Raw genomic sequence first — 23,175 nt, 5'->3', positions numbered from 1 at the left:
ACTATGACAAGAAAGAGTAACAAGAGACATCATAATGTAGACTGGTCAGAAAATTTCTTGGGAGATGAGTCGTTCAGGTTGGAGTGCCCTTGGTCTTGGGAAGACTAGAGTGGAGGGGCAGTGAGACACAGGAACACACACACACACACACACACACACACACACACGCACACACACACACACACTCCAAAGTCCCGAGGCTGGTGCTTGTGTACACTTGCCCAAGGCAGTGGGGCCAGAGTCTGACCTGAGACAAATGAGGTCTGAGAGGGTGCAGACTATGCAGGCCCTGCAGAAGGAATCCAGACTGTGGTCCAAATGTACTGTGTTCATGAGTCATTTAGGCCTAAAAGGGAGATAATCCAGAAGTTCTCTGACTGCTATGGAGAGAACGGGTCACAGGCCGCTGGAAGCAGAGAGGGGTCCCCAGAGGAGACTGTTGTGGAGGTTCAGGTGTGAGAAGGTGGTGGCTTAGATTAATGGACAGTGGAGGAATGGATAATAGGGAATTATTGTGAGCCAGGAGTTGGGGACGTCTTGGCTAGGTAGAGTAGGAGAGATGAGGAGGTGAGAATGACAGCCAGGTTTCTAAGAAGAGCAACTGGTTTGATGCAATTCCTATTTATTGAAACTGGGAAGACTGAAGTTCAGATGCTTCCCCCCAAGAAAGGATCCCAGGTCCCTTTAGTCTTTGCCCCAGGCCCCAGGGTGTTCCTGCTGCTCTGTTTTTGTTTTTTGTTTTTTACCAGGAGCACAAAAGGCATTGGCATAGCTTCCTGTCTCCAGCTCTGGTGGCAGACAGATGCTCCTCTTTTTTTCTCTGCTCTTCCTAACCTCAAACTCAAGGTATAGTCCTAAAAACACCTCCATCAAAACCAAGTCACAATGTCTAGCTGCTTTATACTAAGACCACAAATCTGTCCTGGATATCATAATATCAATGCTATGTGAGCATTGAACTTCCCTCCCCCCAACACTGATGGGACAGTAAGCAGAAAAAGACTGACATTTTGTAAGAAGATTATAAAGTGGGGTTTTGAAGAGATATTTGCACACCCATACTCATAGCAGCAATATTTTCAATAGTAAAAAGGTGTGGGCTGGAGGGATGGCTTAGCCATTAAAGCATTTGCCTGCAAAGCCAATGTACCCAGGCTCGATTTCCAAGGAGCCATGTTAGCCAGATGTACAAGGGGCACAAGGGTCTGGAGTTTGTTTGCAGTGGCTGGAGGCCCAGGTGCACTCATTCTCTCTCTCACTCTCTTTCTCTCCCTCTCTCTGTTAAAAAAAAAAAAAATGTGTGTAAGGGGCTGGAGAGATGGCTTAGCAGTTAAGGCACTTGCATGTGAAGCCGAAGGATGCATGTTTGACTCTCCAGATCCCACGTAAGCCAGATGCACAAAGGTGGGGCAAGCACAAGGTCACACATGCCCACTAGGTGGTGCCAGCATTAGTGGTTTGATTGCAGTAGCTGGGGCCCTGGCATGCCAATTCTCCCTCCCCCCCAAATAAAAAAGGGTATAAGTGATCCAAGTGTTCATTGGAAGAATGAACAGATAAGCAAAATGTGGTATGGATATGCAACGTGTTATTACTCAGCCTTAAAAAGGAGATTCTAGTTTTAGAGGTGGCATGCAAGCATGCACCTCGGCCCTGATCAGCTGCTGCAGGGCGCATGCAGCCGGTCAGGCAGGTGGGCTGCAGGGCTCATGGAGACGGTCAGGCAGGTGGGCTGCAGGGCGCATGGAGCGGGTCAGGCAGGTGGGCTGCAGGCACACGCGCAGGTCCTTCTGCCAGAAGTTCCGGGACGCGGCCTCCGCGCCTGCCTCAGCTCCTCAGAATCACGTCGTGCAGCCCACGCACACGGAGGAAAATCGGCCTGTGCTCTTCACCGTTGGCCCATCAGAAGTTTACCTCATCAGTCCTGACACCGGCAAAGCAGCACGGGAGAAGAATTTCAAGGAGATGTCCTTTTGCTCCCGGGGCATCCGACCCGCGGACCACTTTGGGTTCATCTGCCTGGAGTCTGGGGCGGCGGCGGTGGTGGCCGCTTGTGGTTGATCTGCCACGTGCTCCAGGGCATCAGGGAGGCTGGGGTGGATGAGATCACGGTGACTCTGGAGCAGGCGCGCTCGGTGGCCGCGGTGCCGCAGACGACCCAGGCCCAGCGGTGTGAGGGCCGCCCAGGGGCTAGACGGTGAGCTGCGCTGCGCCTGGCTGGAGGGAGACCTGTATGAATAATCCCAGCTGCGGAAGTGCTGCTGCTCTGGAAGCATCGTCACACTAGGCTGGCATACCTATTCCGGTGTGCTGCCTATGGAAAATCGTCGGCTGCTTGGTCCTGGAAGCATGCACAAATGTGCAGGCCATGGCATACTTAGCCATGTTTTCAGAATAATCCAAACGGGCCAAAAGAATGTAAATGTTCCCTGAATGGGTGAGTGGGCTTCTTGAGGATTCAAGCTCTTTGCTCTGAGCATGTGGGCACACGGGTAGTGCTGGGTCACCAGGGAAAGGCTGCAGTCGCTGGAGGCCTGTGCATTCGGATGGTTGTCATGCTTCTATGAAAAGTAAAGCTGCCTTGAACGGGCTGGGTAGCCAGAGCGACTTGACCTTCTGAGCCTCTTGCCTCCAACACGCGAGTGGTGGACTCTGAATGTGAGCTGCCACCCCAGGGTTTCTGTTTGGTCATTCATGCTTGGCAAGCACAATACCACCTGACCTACATCGTCAAACTTCAAAGGAATACTTTTACCCAACGTCTAAAAAGGAATGAAGAGTACTAGCGTGCGGGAAGAAATGTTGGACTGCAATATTCAGTCAAATCAGAGCCCCATGACTTCGCGTAGACTCCAGAAAGTACAGGGTAGCCAGTGCCCCTACAGTGGTCCCTGCAAAGGTGGCTCGCTGCAAGACTACACAGACTCGGGAGAGGCCCCTGGAGGGCCGAGTTGCCTGGGCCCTGGGCTCTGAACATGCTGTGCCCTGGCAGGGATCAGGAGCATTACTGGGCATGACTGTGATCCCCACCCTCTACACAGCGGACCTTCTAGTTTCAACACCCGCGGAAGCATCTGAAAGTCAAGAAGCTCTAAAGCACAATGGGCTTCTTTCTCCCTTGTTCACGGGGAGTCACCTCCTTACCCCTCCCCCACCCCCCTTGTGCTCATCACCCACTTCCTGCTCTATCCTTCCCCCCAAGAACACCCTATTGGTCACAGTCCCAGCATGATGTCACAAAGGCCAACTGGTTATAAGAGGCCCTCATGAGCCTCAGTACTTCTCTGGAGACACAGGGTAGAGAAGCCTGAGACTCACTGCTGCAGATCATTGCTCGCTGCAAAACTTAGTATGGGGGCTGGGTTTAGTGGTTAAGCGCTTGCCTGTGAAGCCTAGGGACCCAGGTTTGATTCCCCAGAACCCACACTTTCTCTGTCTCTCATAAATAAATAAAATAAAATATTTGTATTGGGCTGGAGAGATGGCTTAGCGGTTAAGCGCTTGCCTAAGGATCCCGGTTCGAGGCTCGGTTCCCCAGGTCCCACGTTAGCCAGTTGCACAAGGGGGCGCACGCGTCTGGAGTTCGTTTGCAGAGGCTGGAAGCCCTGGCGTGCCCATTCCCTCTCTCTCCGTCTATCTGTCTTTCTCTCTGTGTCTGTCGCTCTCAAATAAATAAATAAAAAATTAAAAAAAAAAAACTTAGTATTGACAGCTTTCTGAGGCGGCGGGTCCATCCACCCTGCCACCAGCCCTCCCTGGATCGTCCCCGTCCAAGTCCCCTGGCTCGTGAGTCTGCCCTGCCTGGAACACATAGCCCAGGGACTCCTGGCAGGGTCAAGCTGGATCGTCACCCTCCGAGTCCCCTTGGTGGTCAGCCCACCCTGCCTGCCGCACACAGCCCTGGTACTCCTGCCAAGGGCAAGCTGGATTGTTCCCCTCCAAGACCCTTGGCTGATCAGGCCAAGCTGCCAGTGTCCAGGCCCGATTTCCATCTTGCACTTCTGCAGCGCATCCTTGACAGTGCCCCCATGATGCCAGCGCAATTCTCAGGGAAGCCAAGGTCAAAACTTGTCATAACCACTAACAGCTCCTCCTTGCACCACAGAAGTGTGTGCATCTGCCCTTCTGTGCAGGACACTTTGTCACCTCCTCTGACAGTGCGCCTGAGACAAGGGGCTGAGGATCCTGTGACAGCGGGACACGGCCCAATCCTTGGGGAGAAGGACACAGAGGCAAGAGCCAGAGGGGCTCCAAATAAAGACGGGAGAAGAGAGGTACATCTGGAAAAGAAGAAGGAAGTAGTGGGGGTAGAAGAAAAGGAGGAGCAAGATAGGAGGAGGAGGATGAACTAAAGGAGGCAGGGAAAGTGGAGGAGGAGAAGGAGGAGGAGTTGTCGTACCAGGTACAAGTGGCAGGTGTCCCAGATAGGAAGAAAAGGGACCTTGGTGCTTTAGTGACATGCAGGCCACAGATTGCCAAGGCAGAACTTGTTTCTGTTAGAGGGTGCGCTGGGCACAGCCCCGCTGGGGCTGTCCAGACTCCTGGGCATTCTGGTGCTCGTGCCCTGGAGCATCCCAACCCAGCGCCACCCTGCCCTTCAGTCCGCGAGGCAGTGGCCAGGGCAGCGCCTCAGCCCGTTCCACAGGCAGGTGGTGAGGTTCCTCATGGGTCATCAAAGGACATTAAAGGCGGGGAATGTCACAGTCGAGCACCAGCGAGGCGTGCTGCACCCACAGACCCCATTCAGAGAACCAGCAAGAGAAAGTGACGCCCTCCAGCAACACCACTGCCGCCGCAGCTGCTCTGGGGTCAAGGGGAGCTGCCGGGGCCACCCCAGCTTCCGTGTTTGGACCTCAGGCAGTACCGGCTCACCTTGCCTAAGAATTCAAGCCAGCCCCAGTGAGATGAGGAAGGCGAAATTATGGGCGATGAGAAAAAAGAAGAAAGAGCGGTTCGGGGCAGCTCTCACTGCCCCTCGGTCAGCCTGGCCTGTCCCCTCTGCTGCTCCCTTTCTGTCCTCCTCCACTGCCACGCTGTCCACCCCAGCTTCCCCTGCTGCACCCCCCATCCTGTCCATCCCTTCCCATTGTGCCAGTTCTGTCCCGCCTCCCGTTTCCCACCTCCCCATCCCCTCTTAACCTTGCCCTTTGCTCTTGGACCTCCCCCCCCCAAACCAATGTCCCAGTCCATGCAAATAGATCCCAATCCTCCTGTTTCCTTTTCCTTTCCCACCTCTCCTCTGGCCTCTTCCCATAGCAACCATAGAAACAGGAGGGCAAGGTGGCCCCCTTACCACTGGAATGTGCCATAAAGACATGCCTGTAGGCACTAGAGCCCTATAAAATGGTTTACCCACTGCCTTCCATGGCCTGATGGCCAGCAAGTTTGTGTCAACGATGAAGGCAGTGGGCTGTACCAAAATAATGTCAAAAGACAATGAATGAACTGAATGGACTACTGCACCCTAATAATAACTCCACGTGTGAGCGATACAAAAAGGATCTAAGTACTTACTGATCATTAGCAATATAAAGAATCAACAAGGACTCCCTTTAATGGCAGGGAGAAATGGGAGGGGATGACTTCCATGGATTCAGTACCATAACAATTATTTTGTATAGTTCAACAAATCTACATTTTTCTTGTTTGTGTAGTTGGTATCACTGTTCTCTTTCTCTCTCTTACTCCATGTATGTATGTATGTATGTATGTATGTATCTCTCTCTCTCTCTCTCTCTCTCTCTTTCTAATGGAAGAAAAAAATTGCAGTGGACTTGCCAGTCTAAAAGCTGTGAGGATGGGGGCAGAGGAGGGATTTTCACCTTAGACACAAATAAGGACCATTTGTTGATTGTATGCTGGGCAGTCACTAGTGCCCTGTCTGCCTGAGCTGAATATTCATGAAAGGAGAAGTCCTTGCGCCAGCCTGTGGGGAAGAGCTATAATGTGGAAAAACACCAAGAAAGACATAAGAAATCCAGCAACTTCACACCTGCCAAGTCATCCTCCATTGGAGGTTAGATAGACATCTCAGACAAAATGTATTTTGGGAAGTAAGGTATTTATAAAGAGAATACACCTACTACAACTTTAGTGGCATTCTGGGTATTATCAATTATAAATGTATGTTAATATATATTGTTTTATATTAGTAAAACAATCTCTTATGGTCTTTTAAAAAATGGTGAAGATGGTAAATTTCAGAAGTGAGGGTGGCCTGGCTGTGACATCTGTCACCCCATTGATCGCCAGGGTGATGCGGCTGATGTGGCTGGCCAGCTTGGTCGAAGCGGACAACCTTCCGTCTTGATCACGGGCACCTGAGCAGCTGTGCTCCTTTGCTAGAACCTCCAAACAAGCTCTCAAGATGGTAAGTTTCATGTGTCTTCTACAATTTAAAACTTTAAAAATCTTAGCTTTTCTGGATTAAGAAAAAGAGAGGTCAGGCTGGAGAGATGGCTTGGTGCTTAAGGCGCTTGCCTGCCGAGTCTAAGGACCCAGGTTCAACTCCCCAGAGCCCACATAAGCCTGATGGACAAAGTGATGCACACACACCAGGAGGCACATGCATCTGTAGTTTGATTTCAGTGGCTGGAGGCCCTGGCACACCAATTCTTTCTCTCTGTTTCTTGCTTTCTCATAAATTTTAAAAATAAAAAGTCAATTTTACTGTGGGCATGTGCAGCATTGCACACTTGCGTCACTTGCATCTGGCTCTATGTGGGACCTGGAGGATTTGAGCAGTAGTTCTTAGGCTTCACAGATAAGCGCCTTAACCGCTAAGTCATCTCTCCAGCCCTACAATGCTCCATCTTGAAAAGATCACAGATTTCATACTTCTTAAGCTTTCTTGAGTGACCTAGAAGATTCCTGGTAAGGCGAAAGACCCTCAGAAGCCATTCCTGTTCCTCAGTGTTGCCTGCCCTTGGGATTAGCAGTTTCTCTAGACATCACCGCCTTGAGCGAGCAGGGCTTTCCTGGGGGTTGGATGTGCTAATAAGCGATAACATTACAAGCGGAAGGCTTGTTTGTTCTTTACAATAACATCCCATAATTTTGTCTTCCTTTTGTCCTTCGGAAGGCCTGCATGTTATTCAGCAATGAATGGAGCCTCCCCGAAGTTATTACACAGAGTGCCAGAGCCTCCAGGCCAGGCTGTTATGAGGAAATTACAATAAACAACAAAACAAAAAAAGCAATTTTCCATTGTCATTATCTGGTACACAGACTGGCGGCAGACTGCCTGGGTTCAAAGGCTGGCAGTGCCACCCACGTAAGCTACCCCGTAGGGCTGCTATGAGGCTATGAGATCACCCACAGAAGACACGTGGAACAGTGCTGGGAGTGCTGGGTTGACCGTTTTAGAGCACAGCACATGAAGGAATTACGCCAACTGTCGTCATTTGAAATCGGCATTTCTTGCCTTGCCTCTGAAATCATACGGAAACATTTGATGTGGCCTTCTTTACCACATACAACTCGGTGTGCATATTCCATCTTCCAGACGTTTCTCCCAAGAAGAAGGAATTCTCCTTCCTGGCTAGCTGTATATTTGAGATAAACAGACCAGGAGGGCCAGGTTGTAGTCATAGCCTCATCTTCACTAAGCTCCTCCGTGTTATGAAAGACCCTGGGTGAGAGCTCCAAAGGAGAATGTCTTCATTCAGACTTCAGAGCATCTGCATACCACATCTATCCGTACCAGCATAATTCAATGGGAATAATGGCGGGGGAGGTCATAAGCCCCAAGGGAGTAACAACTACTATTGTCTGGCTACATATATGGATATGTGTGTGTGTGTGTGTGTGTGTGTGTGTGTGTGTGTGTATGTGTATATATATATATATATGGAGAGAGAATGGGAGAGAAGGGAGACAGAGAGAATGGGTGCATGGGGGCCTCCAACTGCTGCAAACAAATTCCAGATGAATGCACCACTTTGTGCATCTGGCTTCATGTGGGCACTCAGGATTTGAACCCTAAATCTCTTCAGCCCAATAATAATCTTTTTTTTTTATTGAGGTAGGGTCTCGCTCTATCCCAAACTGACCTGGAATTTACTACGTAGTCTCAGGCTGGCCTCAAAGTCACAGTGATCCTCCTACCTCGGCCTTTTAAGTGCTGGGATTAAAGGTGTATGCCACCATGCCCAGCATACATCCATGTTTTTTGTTTTTTGAGTTCAACTTTAAATCATAGACATGGGAAAGCATGGAAAGTAGAAAATCGGTGTGCACTTGAGCCTCCTTGGGCTACATCTAGTCCTCTTTTGATGCCATACTTCTTGGACTCTGACAGGAGATTATAAAAGAAAATCATAAGAGTCTTTGCTTCAAGACTAAAATGGATCCCCTGGAGGTATGACTGGCAAAGAAAGCTTTCCCAGGTGGACCCTGGTCCAGATTTGGTAGGACTGAATGGGACAGGGGTGATGTCTGACATCAACATGCCATCCCTGACAGCTTGTCCCCGGGAGGCTGTGCTCTGACCGCTGACCCTTCAATCACCTGCTGTGCTGACCAGATCCCCCTGAAAACCAATCCAGCCTGCTCCTGCACCACCTTCTGGTACTTTCTGCTGCCTGTCTGCCTGGCATCCTATGAACTACCTCATCCCTTATTTACTTATTCCAAGCTCTGAGTACATTCAAATACATTTTCATACCATAATAAAAATCAAAGCTTTAAAATAAGTGTTTATAGTTATGAAATTCAAGGTTCTGAGCCTATTAAACAGAGAGAGCTTTGCTTTTTAGGGTCCCTGTCCTTCTGGGTAAGACCCAACTACCTTTGCAACTTCTATAAGTATAGATAATGGCTGGGTGTAGCGGCACACACCTTTAATCCCAGCACTTGGGAGGCAGAGGTAGGAGGATCACTGTAAGTTCGAGACCAGTCTGAGGCTATATAGTGAATTCCAGGTCAGCCTGGGCTAGAGAGAAACCCTATCTCGAAAAACCAAAGAAAAATAATTAAACAATCTATCACAATCATAATCCTCTCCCACAACTCCCCTCTTTCTCCTTCCACTCCCCTTTTGCCAAATCTCTTCTATCCAACTAGTTTCTTTTCTATTTTGTTTTTATTTATTTATTTACTGGGGAGAGCGAGAAAGAGAAAAAGAGTGGGGGGGGCAGACAGAGACAGAGAATGGGCATGCTAGGGCCTCTTGCCACTACAAACAAACTCCAGACACATGTGCCACCTTGTGCTTACTTGTGTACTGGGTAATTGAACCTGGGTCCTTAGGCTTCACAGGCAAGCATCTTAACTGCTAAGCCACCTTTCCAGCCCCTCTTTTCTATCTTGATGTCATTGTTTTATGCAGTTTTTTTGTACAGTAGCATCAGCCACTGGGAGGCCGTGAGTATCAAAGTCACTTTGTGTCTGGAAAACAGTATTGTCACACTCCTCCCCTTCTTTGGCTCTTACATTCGTACTGCCGCTTCTTCTGCGGTGGTCCCTGAGCCTTGTCAGGTGTGAAAAAGATATCTTGTCTAGTGCTGAACACTGGGAGGCATTTTTAAATAAATGGTACAAAAATACCTGTGATGTAAGCAGCATTCAAGTCAGGGCTCCTCAAGTTTAGCTATGACGACGCATCACCTGGAAAATCTTATAAAAACCCAGATTCAAGTTCAATAGGCCTGGGTGGCACCCAAGATTTTTTTCTCTCAAGACAAGCTTTCACAAAGTAGCCCTAGCTGACCTTGAACTTGTGGTGATCCTACTGCCTCTGCCTCCCTAGTGCTAGGATTACAGATGTGCACCACTATCCTTGCAAGGATCCAAGATTTCTATCTGTATCTCAAGCAATCTCAGGTAATAATGTCATTTAGTCAAGTCCATCACTTTTAAACAGCATTCATCAGAACTGGCCCTCAACCAGGACAAAGACTTCCCAGAATTCCTTTGCATTGTTAAAAGTAAAAGGGAGATGTTATTTATTTATCATTATTTGAGAGAGAAATAGGCAAGAGTGACAGAGAGAGAGAGAATAGGCATGCCAGGGCCTGTAGCCATTGCAAATGAACTCCAGATGCATGCACCACCTTGTATGTCTGGCTTTATGTGGGTGCTGGGAATCAAACCTGGGTCTTTTGGCTTTGCAAGCAAGCACCTTGTGGTAGTTTGAATAGATGGCCCCCAATATACTCAGTGTTTTATGAGTTTGTAGTTTGCATCTGCAGCCACCTGGCTGGAGGTGGTGTCACTGGGTGGATCTTAAGGTGTGGTGATAAGTTTGAGATTTCTATCTAAAGATAAGCAAAGTGTGCCTAGCTGGAGTTCCTGAAGTGTGCTGTGCTGTGTGGCTTTAGGCTTTTTGGCTTGTGCTTCTCTCTCTCTGAGTTTTGTCCTGTTAAAGCTGGCCAGCTTTTTCTGCCATTATGGAACTTCCCTTGGATCTGTAAGCTTCAGTAAATCCCTTCCTCCATAACTGTGCTGGTCTGGACATTCATCTCAGCGAATGTGAAGCAGCTGTCTGCCACACACCTTAACCACTAAGCCCCAAAGGAAGATCTTATTAATAAAAGTAACCCGTAAGACTTACACACAAACCGGCCAGTCTCAGGATCTCTCTCCATCTTCCAATCTGTGTATATCACTTCACCTTCCTAGAATAATTATGGGTTCAAGGTAAATGTTCCTGTGCTAACATTGATGGTCCCAAGACAAATAAGAAACAGTAACTCAGTTTAATCACATGATAATTCAATATAGTGGAAAGGGGGAGAAAAATCTCAAAATTGTTACTGTACTTGATTTTATATTGAACTAAAAATGAGATTGCTTTTTAAAAATATATTTATTTATTTAAGAGAGGATGGGAGAGGAGAGAGAGAGACAGAATGGGCATGCCAGGACCTCCAGCCAGTGCAAATGAACTCCAGACACATGTGCCCCCTTGTGCATCTGGCTTATGTGAGTCCTGGAGAATTGAACTGGAGTCCTTTGGCTTTGCAGGCAAGTGCCTTAACCACTAAGTCATCTCTCCATCCTGAGATTGCTTTTATAGAGAGGGACAAAGAGAGAATTGGCATGCCAGGGCCTTAGCCATTGCAATTGAACTCCTGATGTGTATACCACCTTGTGTGCATGCACGACTTTGAACATGTGTCACCATGTGTGTCTGGCTTATGTGGGATCTAGGGACTTGAACATGGATCCTTAGGCTTTTTAGGCAAGTGCCTTAAACACTAAGCCATCTCTCAACCTGAGATTGCTTTTATCTATACATGATGTTGCGGAGAACATGGGCAGCTATGGAGATATGTTACCGGGAAGGATTACAACTGCTGGCTTTCCAAAATTTTTGAGGATGAATGAGAGGAGGGATCAAATTTGTCTTATTTAGTGATTTGGCCTCAGCATGGAACAAAGTGAGGACTTAATGAAGACTTGTGGAATCAAAGAGAAAGAGGGAAGGTGCCTGTGTAACATGGTAGTAATTTGAAGCTGAGAACAGGAAATATGAAACTCATTTCAAATAGATAACGAGCAGTCTACATTTCAGTTCCAACTGGTGAGCATTGTAAGGAGAGGGGAAGGCAGAAGGCTCTGAGGGGACATAAAGACGGAAATAGAAGGAAGGAGACAGAACCAGTGAAGGACACAAGGCTAGACAGAGGTAGTGGCCCCACACTGTGTCTTAGAGATTGTGAGCAGCGGGGCTCAGTGGCTGTGTCCAGGTCATCCAGATGTGCTTTTCTAGCTCAACAACCTCCAACTGGCTGACAAGAGGGACGCACGGAGCAGGGTGTATACAAAGAGGAGTCACGAAGAGCGGGCGGGTTAGGGTGTGTAGGCAAGGGACGGGGGATGAGAAAACACTTGTTTATGCCATGGGAAGAGATGGTACCAGGAGATGGGGAAAAGAGCCGAGGCAAACTGGCTGCTTTGTAAGTGCGCAGACCAGTTTGGAATAACGAAACCTAGTTGCATAATAAGAATATACTGAATACTGCTGAACAGTTACAATAGCTACAGTGAACAATTTTGTGTTAGGCATATTTGGCTGTGGCTTAAAACAATTCAAAGATCTTAAAATAAGATAGGCATGGTGAGCCGGGCGTGGTGGCGCATGCCTTTAATCCCAGCACTCGGGAGGCAGAGGTAGGAGGATCGCCATGAGTTCGAGGCCACCCTGAGACTACATAGTGAATTTCAGGTCAGCCTGAGCCAGAGTGAGACCCCACCTCAAAAAACCAAAAAAAAAAAAAAAAAAAAAAAAAAGGCATGGTGGCACATGTCTTTAATTGCAGCACTCAGGAAGCAGAGGTAGGAGGAGCACTGTGAGTTCAAGGCCAGCCTGGGACTACAGAGTGAGTCCCAGGGCAGTCTTGAAACCTTGCTGTGCTATAAAGCACACCTATATTGTAGTGAAATTCTAAATGAATTCTAAATGAAATTCTAGCTACCTAAGATGGCAGAAAAATCCCTTTGGCATTGGCCTTCAACACAGCAAACAGATGCTTCCACTATCCCCAGGCAAACCTTGGATTCCATAAGTCTACAATTCTCTTCAGGCCATGACTTCTGCTTAGAACTGTACTTGAAGGTCTCCTCAACTGAGAATCCAGTGAGCTCATGCGTTACCTTCCCCGACCTTCCCATTTCTGTACTGACGGTCTCTAGACGGATTCCATTTGTCATCCAGTCGCTGTGTCTGCTCCTTAACTGGGCTGGAAGGGCCTTGAGGGCAGAAGGACCATGCCCCTCACCTCTGATGCCACGATCCAATGCTGTACCTGGCAGGTGCAACGCTGTCTAGAGCTTGTGGCTCAGATTCACCTCCAAGTAGCAAAGGGCGGGTGCACAGTGCACTGGTGAGGTCCCGACGGCATCTTCCTGCTGCCCAAGGAGTCATGAAGGACAACGTCTGCCCTATCACTGACTGGGGACAAGTTTCTCAGCCTCCCTTCCTCATGTGTAAAGTGGAAATAACTCTATCAACTTTACAGGATGACTGAGACTAAATGAGATATAATTTTGGAAGATAACCTGGCACAGATTTTGATGCACTGTAGTGCCCAATAACTATGAGCTTGCTCTGGTATTATCATACTTGGCGCTAAAAATGACAGTCATTGCCAAAATTATATCCAATTGTTACTTCTCTTTTGAGTTAGTGAGCTTTTTTTATTTCAATTTTTAAAATTATTGATTTATTTATTTGCAAGGAGAGAGAGTATTGGTGTGCCAAAGCCCTGTGCCACTTCAAATGAACTCTGTGCATGTGCCACTTTGTGCTTCTGGTTTTACACGGGTACTGGGGAATCGAATAGGCCAGAAGGCCTTGCAAACAACTGCCTTTCGCTAGCGAGCTTTATCTCCCGCCCATGAACTAATGAATTTTTCCTACTGGTTTGTATTTGCCTAACAAAACAAGGCATTTTATTACTTACTCTCTAATGCTAAGCGTGTTTCCTTCCCTACAGTGAAGGTGCTTGATGAATAATTGCCCAGTAAATCATTAGGAGACAGGGTCCGTAATTCTATGTGGCTTTCCATATTTGTGAAGGAACTTTTTCATTCATTTATTTATTTATTTGCAAGGGAAGAGATAGAGAGACAGAAAAGAGAGGCAGAGAGGAGAATGAGCATGCCAGAGCTTCCTGCTGCTGCAAACGAACTCCAGATGTGTGTGCCACTGTGCATCTGGCTTTATGTGGTTACTGGGGAATCAAACCTGAGTGATTAGATTTTGCAGGCAAGCACCTTAACTGCTGAGCAATCTCTCCAGTCATTTTTTTAAAAAAAAATATTTTTATTTATTTAAGAGAGAGGGAGAGGGAGGGAGGGAGGAAGAGAGAGAGAGACTGAGAATGGGCACGCCAGGGCCTTCAGCCTCTGTAAACAAACTCCAGATGCATGTGTCACCTTGTGCATCTGGCTTACGTGGGTCCTGGGGAATTGAACCTGAGTCCTTTGGCTTTTCAGGCAAGCGCCTTAACCACTAAGCCATCTCTCCAGCCCTCCCCCACTTTTATTTTCTTTTTTGAGACAGGATCTCATGTAGCTCAAACTGGCCGTGAACTTGCTATGTAGCTAAGGATGACCTTGAACAGCTGATCTTCCTGCCTCCACCACCCTAGTGCTGAGATTACAGGCCTGCTGGGGATGGAACCTAGGGCTCTGTGTGCAATAGGCAAGCTCTCTACCAGCAGAGCCATAGCTGTAGAGCTGTCAAAGAGCTTAGTGTGCATCTATGAAGCAACAGGGTTAAAAATCTTTAATTGGAGCCGGCCGTGGTGGCGCACGCCTTTAATCCCAGCACTCGGGAGGCAGAGGTAGGAGGATTGCCATGAGTTCAAGGCCACCCTGAGATGACAGAGTTAATTCCAGGTCAGCTTGGACCACAGTGAGACCCTACCTCAAAAAACAAACAAACAAAAAATCATTAAAAAAAAAATCTTTAATTGGGACTGGAGAGATAGTTAAGGTACTTGCCTGTGAATCCCAAGGACTCAGGCAACTCCCCAGTACCCATGTAAGCCAGATGTACAAGATGGCACATGCTTCTGGAGTTTGTTTGCAGTGGCTGGAGGACCTGGCGTGCTCATTCTCTCTATCTGCTCTTTCTTTTTCATAAATAAGTACCTTAAAAAAGCTTTAAAAGAAATGAGCACACTAAAACATGAAAATACAAAAGAAAAACATGACTATATTTGATTATAAGCAAACGTGTAATAGATTAATATCATACATTTCAGTGTACTTAAATGCTAATTTCAAAAGCAGATAATTTCAGTTTACCTCTGTTCCCACGAAGAACTTTGTGCAGAAGTCATCTATTGGCTTAAGGATATTGGACATCCCCGCTTCCAGATCGTGGTATGGATTTGTTTCTGTGCTCTTCACTGCCTTGTCCTGGCCTAACATTTTGTCTTTCAGAAGAATATGAAACAAAGAAACATATGTACAGTGAAAGAGATTTTAAAACACACACTATATTTTCTGTGATATGCCACATGCATCTGTCTCCTTCATTCCTTTTCCAATGTGGTAGACCTACCTTAACTGCTAAGGCCTCTCTCTAGCCCTCCAAATTGTTTCTTAATTTTTTTCTTTCTCATTCCTTATCAGTAAATGTTTTATTTGTATACCTATTTTTTTTTTTTTTATGCCTGTGCCTCTAGGATTGTGTAGAAATTTCTTGGGTGAAAAGGACAGAGTACAAGATGAAAAAGTTAAAAGCATCCTACCCTAATGGATACTGATGAGACTGTCTCTCCAGGTACATGAGGTCTAGAGCTTCTTACAGTAAATGCAGAATACTTCCCTAGACTACCAAGTCTAGTCCTAAGTGTCACGTGAAGCACATTCCCTGATTGCAATGGAAATAAATTAAGTATAAATAACATAAAGGTCTCTGGAAAATCTCCAAAGATTTAGAAATTGAATTATGCATTTAAAAACATAAATTTTGTTTATTTTTGTGTGTGTGTGCATTGCAACAGTGTGTCTTGTCAGTGCACATGCAGGCTATACGCATGTACCACTTTCCATCCCTCTGGTTTTATGTGGGTGCTGGGGAATTGAACCTAGGCCAGTAGGCTTTGCTGAACCATCTCTCCAACCCTAAACTATATTTATTTATTTGCAAGCAGAGAGAAATAGAGCAGAGACAGAGAGAGAATTGGCAGGCCAGGGCCTCTTGCCACTGCAAACAAACTCCAGACACGTGGTGCCACTTTGTGCATCTGGCTTTATGTGGCTACTAGAGAACTGAAGTCAGGGCATTGGGTTTTGCAGGCAACTGCCTTAACTGCCAAGCCATCTCTCTAGCCCCACTCCTCATTCTCAAATAATCCATTGCAAAAGAAGAAGCCACAAGAGAACATACAAAGAATTTTGAACTGAGCAGAAATGAAAATGCAACGTACAAAATGCGACAAAGCTGTACGGAGGAGGCAAAATGAGAATATGACGCTTCTCTACTTGAGAAGAAATGTTTCCTCAGTGGCTTCGGTTTTTGCCTTCAGAAACCAGAAAAAGGAAAGCAAATTGAGTCCTACTGGGTGAGACCCTGACTCAAGAAAAAGACACCAGGATATCTGATGCGAGTTACTCTTCACAAGTGACACTAACCTTTGGCTTTGCCAGCAAGTGCCTCAACCACTAGCCAGTCTCTCTAGCCCAGTTTAATGTTTTGTATTTCTGAATTAGACTATTGTAGGAAGTAACATGCTTTAGGCCTCATCAAACATGAATGCTCATGGTGTTAGATGACCTTTCAATGGTCAAAAGCAGTCAGTTACCTTGTGTTTTGAAAATAACGTGTTCTTCATTCAGGCTTAGCTTGGTTGGGCAGTGGTCTAAGCTTGTTTCGCCCTTAGACAGCCTTATCTTTGGGAAGAACAGAAAAGAAAGAAGTATCTTTAAATATCCTCAGGAGATTTATTTTTTTCTGTTTCTTCTGCCCCCAGGTAGTGGGAAGCCTCCCTTCTTCCTGTTCTTCCAATTGCCTAAGTCATGTGTATACAACCTTGCTTCCAACAGGAGTTTGTCTGAGGGCTCGGTTCCTAATCTCAAAGTCCACTGAGCTTTGTTCTTTTCATAAATGTGTTCTGTTCTATTCCAAAACACACCCTTGGGCCAGGGAGATGGCTCAGTGGTTACTTGCTTGCAGGCCTGGGTGCAATTCCCCAGTGCCCACAGAAAGGCAGATGCAGAAAGTGATGTGTGCATCTGGAGTTCATCCACAGCAGCAAGATGATCTGGCATGCCCATTCTTACTCATTTTCTTTGTCTGTCTCTTTCTGTGCTTGTAAATAAAAAAAGTGAAGATAAAAAAACCCAAAATACAGCCTTATTTTTTAAAATATATTATTCCATTGTTTCCTAAATCTCTCGGTGAGATGAAGCTCCAGAAAGTTCTGGAAGGATCTGGTATCCACATGGCTGCTTTAAGGTCCCCTTAGGAACACAAATAGACCTGAATGATAGGTGTGGTCCTGGGCCTATGCCACACTTTGATGGTTGGAATGTCGAAATGTCATTGGTTTTCTTTAAAAAAAAAAAAAATATATATATATATATATATATACATATACATATATACATGTACATATATACATATGAGAGAGAAGGCAGCAGATAAAGAGAATGAAGGCTTCCAGCCACTGCAAACAAACTCTAGACACACGTGCCACCAGTGAATCTGCCTTTACGTGGGTACTGGAGAATCAAACTTGGGTCCTTAGGTTTTGTAGGCAAGCACCTTAACGGCTGAGCCATCTCTTCAGCCTTGTCATTGTTTTCCTTCTGTGACTCTTTTCCACTTTTTTCCTTCCAGGAGATTTTTTACTTGCTGTAAAATTATTCTTGTTTTGCATAGTTATATTCACAAATCAGTAAATCCTACTCCAGGAAACTTCTAATATCCTTTTCATAATCTCCTAGTTACATCAGGAACATTCTCATCCTTCCATGATCTTTCTCTCCCTGAGAGCAAACCCTTAATAATGTTGCTCCTGTGATACTTATAAATCAAAAGAAATAGAAAAATACTAGGCTTGGAATTAAAATAACTAATTTATAAGTGATTTGTTAAGCCTGACAACTGTACCAATGTTGGGGTCACCAGCCCAAGCGTGTGGACACTGATGACCTGGGCAATCTGAAGTGTCCGAATGACCACTGAGAGGCCAAGAATCCACTCTCCATGCCCAGCATGGTTGCTGACGGGTGGCTTGTCCAGAACTATCAGGACCCATATGAAGAAGGGGAATTGGGGACTGGAGAGATGGCTCAGATGCTTGCTAGAAGGGGAGGTTTTGCAAAGCCAACAAGCTCTGCACAAGCTTTGCAGAGAGAGAGAGGCTGTGTGTGTGTGTGTGTGTGTGTGTGTGTGTGTGTGTGTGTGATGAGAATCCCAAGAAGGAAGCTCTATACACATGGCATCTAAGGAAAGATGGAAAAGGTAAGAACAGGATGCCTGTGGAACCCAAATGTGAGCCTGAAACTGAGTCCTTAAATATGCGGACCTGTTCTTCCAGAAAAGAGCTCACCGGACCAGGGCTTCTGCCAGGACCACTTACTCCTTCCAAGCCGTAGGGAACAGTTCCTCGCAGGTAAGGAAAGAAGGAAGCGCCTCGTGCTGAGGAGAGAGCTGGCAAAGACTAGCTTAAAGGCCCTGTGACCACTTCCTGGTGCCAAGAGTGGTAGGAAACCCCAGTCAGGTCTCCTCTGGAGAAGACAGGTGGCTTCTTTGAAAGAAGGCCCAGGAAGGTTTTATTTTTAAATTTTTAAAAATATTTAAAAAACTATTAACACCCTGTATGCATATAGACAATATACCATGATAACAATCCTCTCCCTACACCTTCCCTTCCCCCTTCCTGAATCCCCTTCACCGAATTCATTCTTCCTTCCAACTATTCTCTCTTCTATTTTGATGTCACCATTTACCCTCCTATTGTATGATAGTAGGAAGTATTTCCTGTTATTAAATTGGTTCTCTTATTTAAAAAATATTTATTTATTTCCTAGGAGACAGAAAGGGAGGAAGGAAAGGAGAGAGGGAGAAATACAGAGAGATTGGGTACACCCGGGCTTCTCGCCCCTGCAAAAGAACTCCAGACACATGCGCAAAGCATTTGGTTTTACGTGGGTGCTGGAGGATTGAACCCAAGCTGTTACACGTGCCTCTAACTGCTGAGCCATCTCTCTAGCCTCAGGAAGTATTTCTTAATTCCCACCGACAAGAAGAAGGTACCTTTCCCCCCGCCAGCCCCCGCCAGCAGCTTGTGATGTCTTTGCCTGTTAAAGCGGGGTAGGCGCCCCTCTGCAGGTGTGCAGACAAGGGCGACTGCGCTCCACAAGCTGTCTGACTGTCCTCATGCGTCCCTGAGCAGAGTGACCGCAACTGGACAAGTCACAGTGTATCCTGGGTCTGCTGAGTGGGCTTTCTTCCCCTCCTGCCTAATTTTGAGGCTATTTCTCACAAATAATTAACTTTACCAATACAGTGTATTTTTCCTTACCAAAATATGTTTTAGTTATCTTGAAGTTTTTGACATGAATCACCATATATTTAAATTTTTTATTTAATTTTAATTAAGTTATTTAAGAGACAGAGAAAGAGGGGGAGAGAGAGGGGAAAAAAAAAAGGGCATATCAGGGCCTTTGGCCGCTGCAAACAAACTCTAGATGCATATGCCACCTTGTTCATCAGGCTTATGTGGGTCCTGAGGAATCGAACCTGGGTTCTTTGGCCTTGCAGGCAAGTGCCCTAACAACTAAGCCATGTAACAGGCCTCACCAGATATTTTAGGGTACATGTTATTGCTAAACTTTTTTTCATATGAAAGAAATTAAGCTACTGCAAATTTCGCCTTTATTCTTTTCTCTGTGTTAAGGTATGTGGTGAGTTCTCTGACAAGGAGTCTATTGGGGGAATACTTTCAGGGCAGTCACAGCTTCAGCTCTCCTACAGACCTCCGGGCTTTAAAGAGCCACAGGCTGACCCAGAGCAAAGGGAAAGATGTGTAAGAAATGCAGTGTACTTGGACCACTCACTGTCCTAGGGGTCACTGGTGCATCCTGTGTGAACCGAAGCTGAGCTTGACCCCCGGCGCTCTTAACTAGGGGTAAAGTCAATGTCCCGTCCCTCGGGCACAGGGTCCTTGTCCCGTCGGAAGTATAATGCAGTGTCACCTCGGCGAATGTCCTATTTAATGCTGTGCCTTGAGGCAGTTATTGAAACTTCACAAACTCCTGATATCTTTAGGCATAATGTCCATGTTTTAGGAAGTTTCTCTGTAGAGGACAGAGTAGGATTTATAATGCTGTCGAGTTCACCAGAACAAGATCTTAGCTAGTTTCCAGGCTTGGAAACTATTAAACCTCTTAACTGCCTGTGTTACTGGAAATACCCCTGGGCAAACGTCATGGTCCTACACTGTCACTGACATGCCGCTTCACTAGACCATTTTGAACCACACTGGAAAAGACAGTCTTCTTAGGCTCCCATCCCCCAACGCCAGAGAGGAGGACTATAAAAGAGTGGAGGGCAAAAGCTTTACGGAGACTTTCCAACATGTTAGGGTTGCAGAAAAGTTTGCACTTTCTTTTTTTTGAGGTCTAACAGATTGTATTTTACATGATCATTAAAATATTTACACGCCTTTAATCTCAGCCCTTGGGAGGCAGAGGTAGGAGGATCGCAGTGACTTTGTGGCCACCCTGAGATTTAGTCAATTCCAGGTCAGTCCGGGCCAGAGTGAGAGCCTACCTTGAAAAAACAAAACAAAATATAATTTATATTAGTCACGATGCTAATATTCTATAAAACATCCTCCTGCAGTGATGTGTTTTATACCTTCATTAAACACACAATGAACACAAACAAGTAACAATACACATTCTAAAGAAAAGGCCTGAGGATAGAGAAATGGCTCAATGGTTAAAGGGTTTGGGTTGCAAAGCCTCAAGGCCTGAGTTCGATCCCTCAGTACCCACATAAAGCCAGATGCAAACTGGTGCACACACCTGGAGTCCATTCGCAGTGGCAGAAGGCCCTGTGGCGCCCATCCTCACTCTGTCTCTGCCTAACTCACTCTCACTGTCTCTCTCTTTCTCAAATAAATAAAAACTATTTAAAGAAAAGAGAGGGCTGGAGAGATGGCTTAGTGGTTAAGCGTTCGCCTGTGAAGCCTAAGAACCCTGGTTTGAGGCTTGGTTCCCCAGGTCCCACGTTAGCCAGATGCACAAGGGGGCGCACGCGTCTGGAGTTCGTTTGCAGTGGCTGGAAGCCCTGGCGCGCCCATTGTCTCTCTCTCCCTCTATCTGTCTTTCTCTCTGTGTCTGTCGCTCTCAAATAAATAAATAAAAAAAAAATGAACAAAAAAAATATTTAAAAAAAAAAAGAGAAAGACAAGGGCTGGAGAGATTGCTTAGTGGTCAAGACACATGCCTACAAAGCCTAAGGACCCAGGTTCAATTCCCCAGTAGCCATGTACGCCAGATGCATAAGGTGCACGTGCATCTGGAGTTCATTTGCAGTGACCAGAGGCCCTGGAGTGCCCATTCTCTCTCTATTGGCCCCTCTCTTTCTAATAAATAAATAAATAAACTTTTTTTTTTTTTTTTAAAAGACAAGTTGGGCATGGTGGTGCATGCCCTTAATCTCAGCACTTAGCAAGCAGAGGTAGAGAGATCACTGTGAGTTTGAGGCCAGCTTGGGACTACAGAGTGAGTCCTGGGTCAGCCTGGGCTATAGTGAGACAAAATATACATTGAAAATACCCCTCCCAAATACCCATTCTCTTTCCTTACCTATCCCATTATTAACTATACTGTTCTCAGAAAAACTGTTTTTCTTCAAGCTCTAGGTTTCAAGATAAATACAAATCACTTTGGCTGGGGGAATGCCACAGAAGGTCAGGAGTTTGCTTTCGAAGCCTGCCAGCCTGTGCTGGGCCCCAGTAGCTATACAAAGCCATATGCACAAAATGGCACGTGTGTATGGGGTTGTTTGTAGTAGCAAGAATGTCCATTCTCTTTCTTTCTTCCTCCCCTTTGCATGTGCAAATAAATTAAAATTTAAAAAATATAAGTAACTTCTTATTCAATTACTATTTAGTTGAAGACAATATCATTTCCTATGACCAATATGGAAAATGCACAGAATTTTTGCTATCCAATGGGAAAAAAAATCAACTTTTCTGTGCCAACCTGAGAACTTATCTGTTTTCAAGAGACTGATATTGATTTGAAGAGTTGTTATTCAAACAGTTAGTCAATTGTGGCTGGTTTACCATAAAATATCAATCCCAAGTTCACAATAATTTGGATTTCTAGGTTGGTCTGGGCAAGTATCCAAAATCACCCCAGGGCTGGGAAAATGGTTTAGCTATTAAAGGAACTTGCTTGCAAAGCCTGACAGCCTGGGTCTGATTCCCCACTAACCATGTAAAGCCACATGAACAAAGTGGCACATGCATCTGGAATTTATTTGCAATGGCAGGAGGCCCTGCTACATCTGTTCTTTTTTAAAAAAATTAATTAATCTATTTCTTTATTTATTTATTTGACAGAGAAACAGGGGGAGAGAGTGAGAGAATGGACACTCCATGGCCTCCAGCCACTGCAAACGAATTCCAGACGTGTGCATCTGGCTAACGTGGGTCCTGGAAAATTGAACCTGGGTCCTTTTGTCTTGCTGGCAAACGCCTTAACCGCTAAGCCACCCCTCCAGTCCGTATCTGTTCTTTTTAAAAAAATATATTTTTATTTATTTTCAAACAGGGAGAGGTAGAAAATGGGCATGCGAGGGCCTCCAGCTGCTACAGACTCCAGATGTATGCAACACTTTATGCATCTGGTTTTATGTGGGTACTTGGGAATCAAAGTCAGGGCATTCATTAGGCTTTGCAGGCAAGCACCTGAACCATTGAGCCATCTCTCTAGCTCAGCATCTTTATTTCTCTCTCTCTCTCTCTCTTAAATAAATATTTAAAAAATTACCCTAAATCAAGGAATTTATTGGTTGAATGAATTCATGAATTTTAAGGTTGTATGTTCATTTGAGTCCCTCTACATTTAGAGGGTGTATATATATGTGTATCTCTGTGTGTGTGTGTGTGTGTGTGTGTCTTAATGCAAAACATACAGTGTAAAGGATGGTGCTAATTCCATGTTCCCTACCTTGGAGAGAGGTTTCCAGGAGAGATCTAGATGCAAAAAAGTAGGTGGTACATCAAAAGGAATTTCAATAGTTTCTTCTTTCTTTTTCTCTGTTGGCTGGGTTATTGCAGTTTTCTGTGGTCTAATGTCCCAGAAACATATTGTGCTAAAAGAAAGTTTGTATTGTTTCTTTAAATTAAAAACAAACAAGAGGTGAGACCCCAGCACCATCCCTGGCCACCCTGAGACTACATAGTGATTTCCAGGTCAGCCTGGACATGAACTTGGCTACATTCCAATGTTTCTGAAACTAAGCTTTTATGAATAGGACCATTCTACCTTTTTATTTTAAAGAATCACACCATTTATAAGGTTGTTTAATGACTTGAGATTCATATTACCATGCATGAGAATCCAGTTTGAAAATTGATGAAGTTTTTAATATATATGGAGCTTTGTTAGGTAGGCTAAAATTCGCACCAAAAAGTTCATTTGCTTCGAATCTGTAATTCAGTGGATTGATCGGGTTTCTTGGTTGCACTT

General features: G+C 45.6%; 1 protein-coding gene across 1 annotated transcript in view; it reads right to left on the bottom strand.

The window, feature by feature from the left end:
* Positions 1–23,175, bottom strand: part of Dnai3 (dynein axonemal intermediate chain 3) — an 82,467-nt gene that overhangs the window by 11,798 nt on the left and 47,494 nt on the right. The window contains exons 15-18 of the mRNA XM_045138588.1: positions 22,654–22,798; positions 16,263–16,350; positions 14,758–14,888; positions 10,553–10,616 (exon numbers count right to left, since the gene is read on the bottom strand). Of these exons, the coding sequence (XP_044994523.1) occupies positions 10,553–10,616; positions 14,758–14,888; positions 16,263–16,350; positions 22,654–22,798 (428 nt within the window). The remainder of the gene's footprint in view (positions 1–10,552; positions 10,617–14,757; positions 14,889–16,262; positions 16,351–22,653; positions 22,799–23,175) is intronic.

This window comes from Jaculus jaculus, chromosome 19 (genome assembly GCF_020740685.1).
Source record: "Jaculus jaculus isolate mJacJac1 chromosome 19, mJacJac1.mat.Y.cur, whole genome shotgun sequence".
Lineage (NCBI taxonomy): Eukaryota > Metazoa > Chordata > Mammalia > Rodentia > Dipodidae > Jaculus > Jaculus jaculus.
The sequence above is the reverse complement of the archived record's forward strand: the minus strand, read 5'-3'. Positions and strand labels throughout refer to the sequence as shown.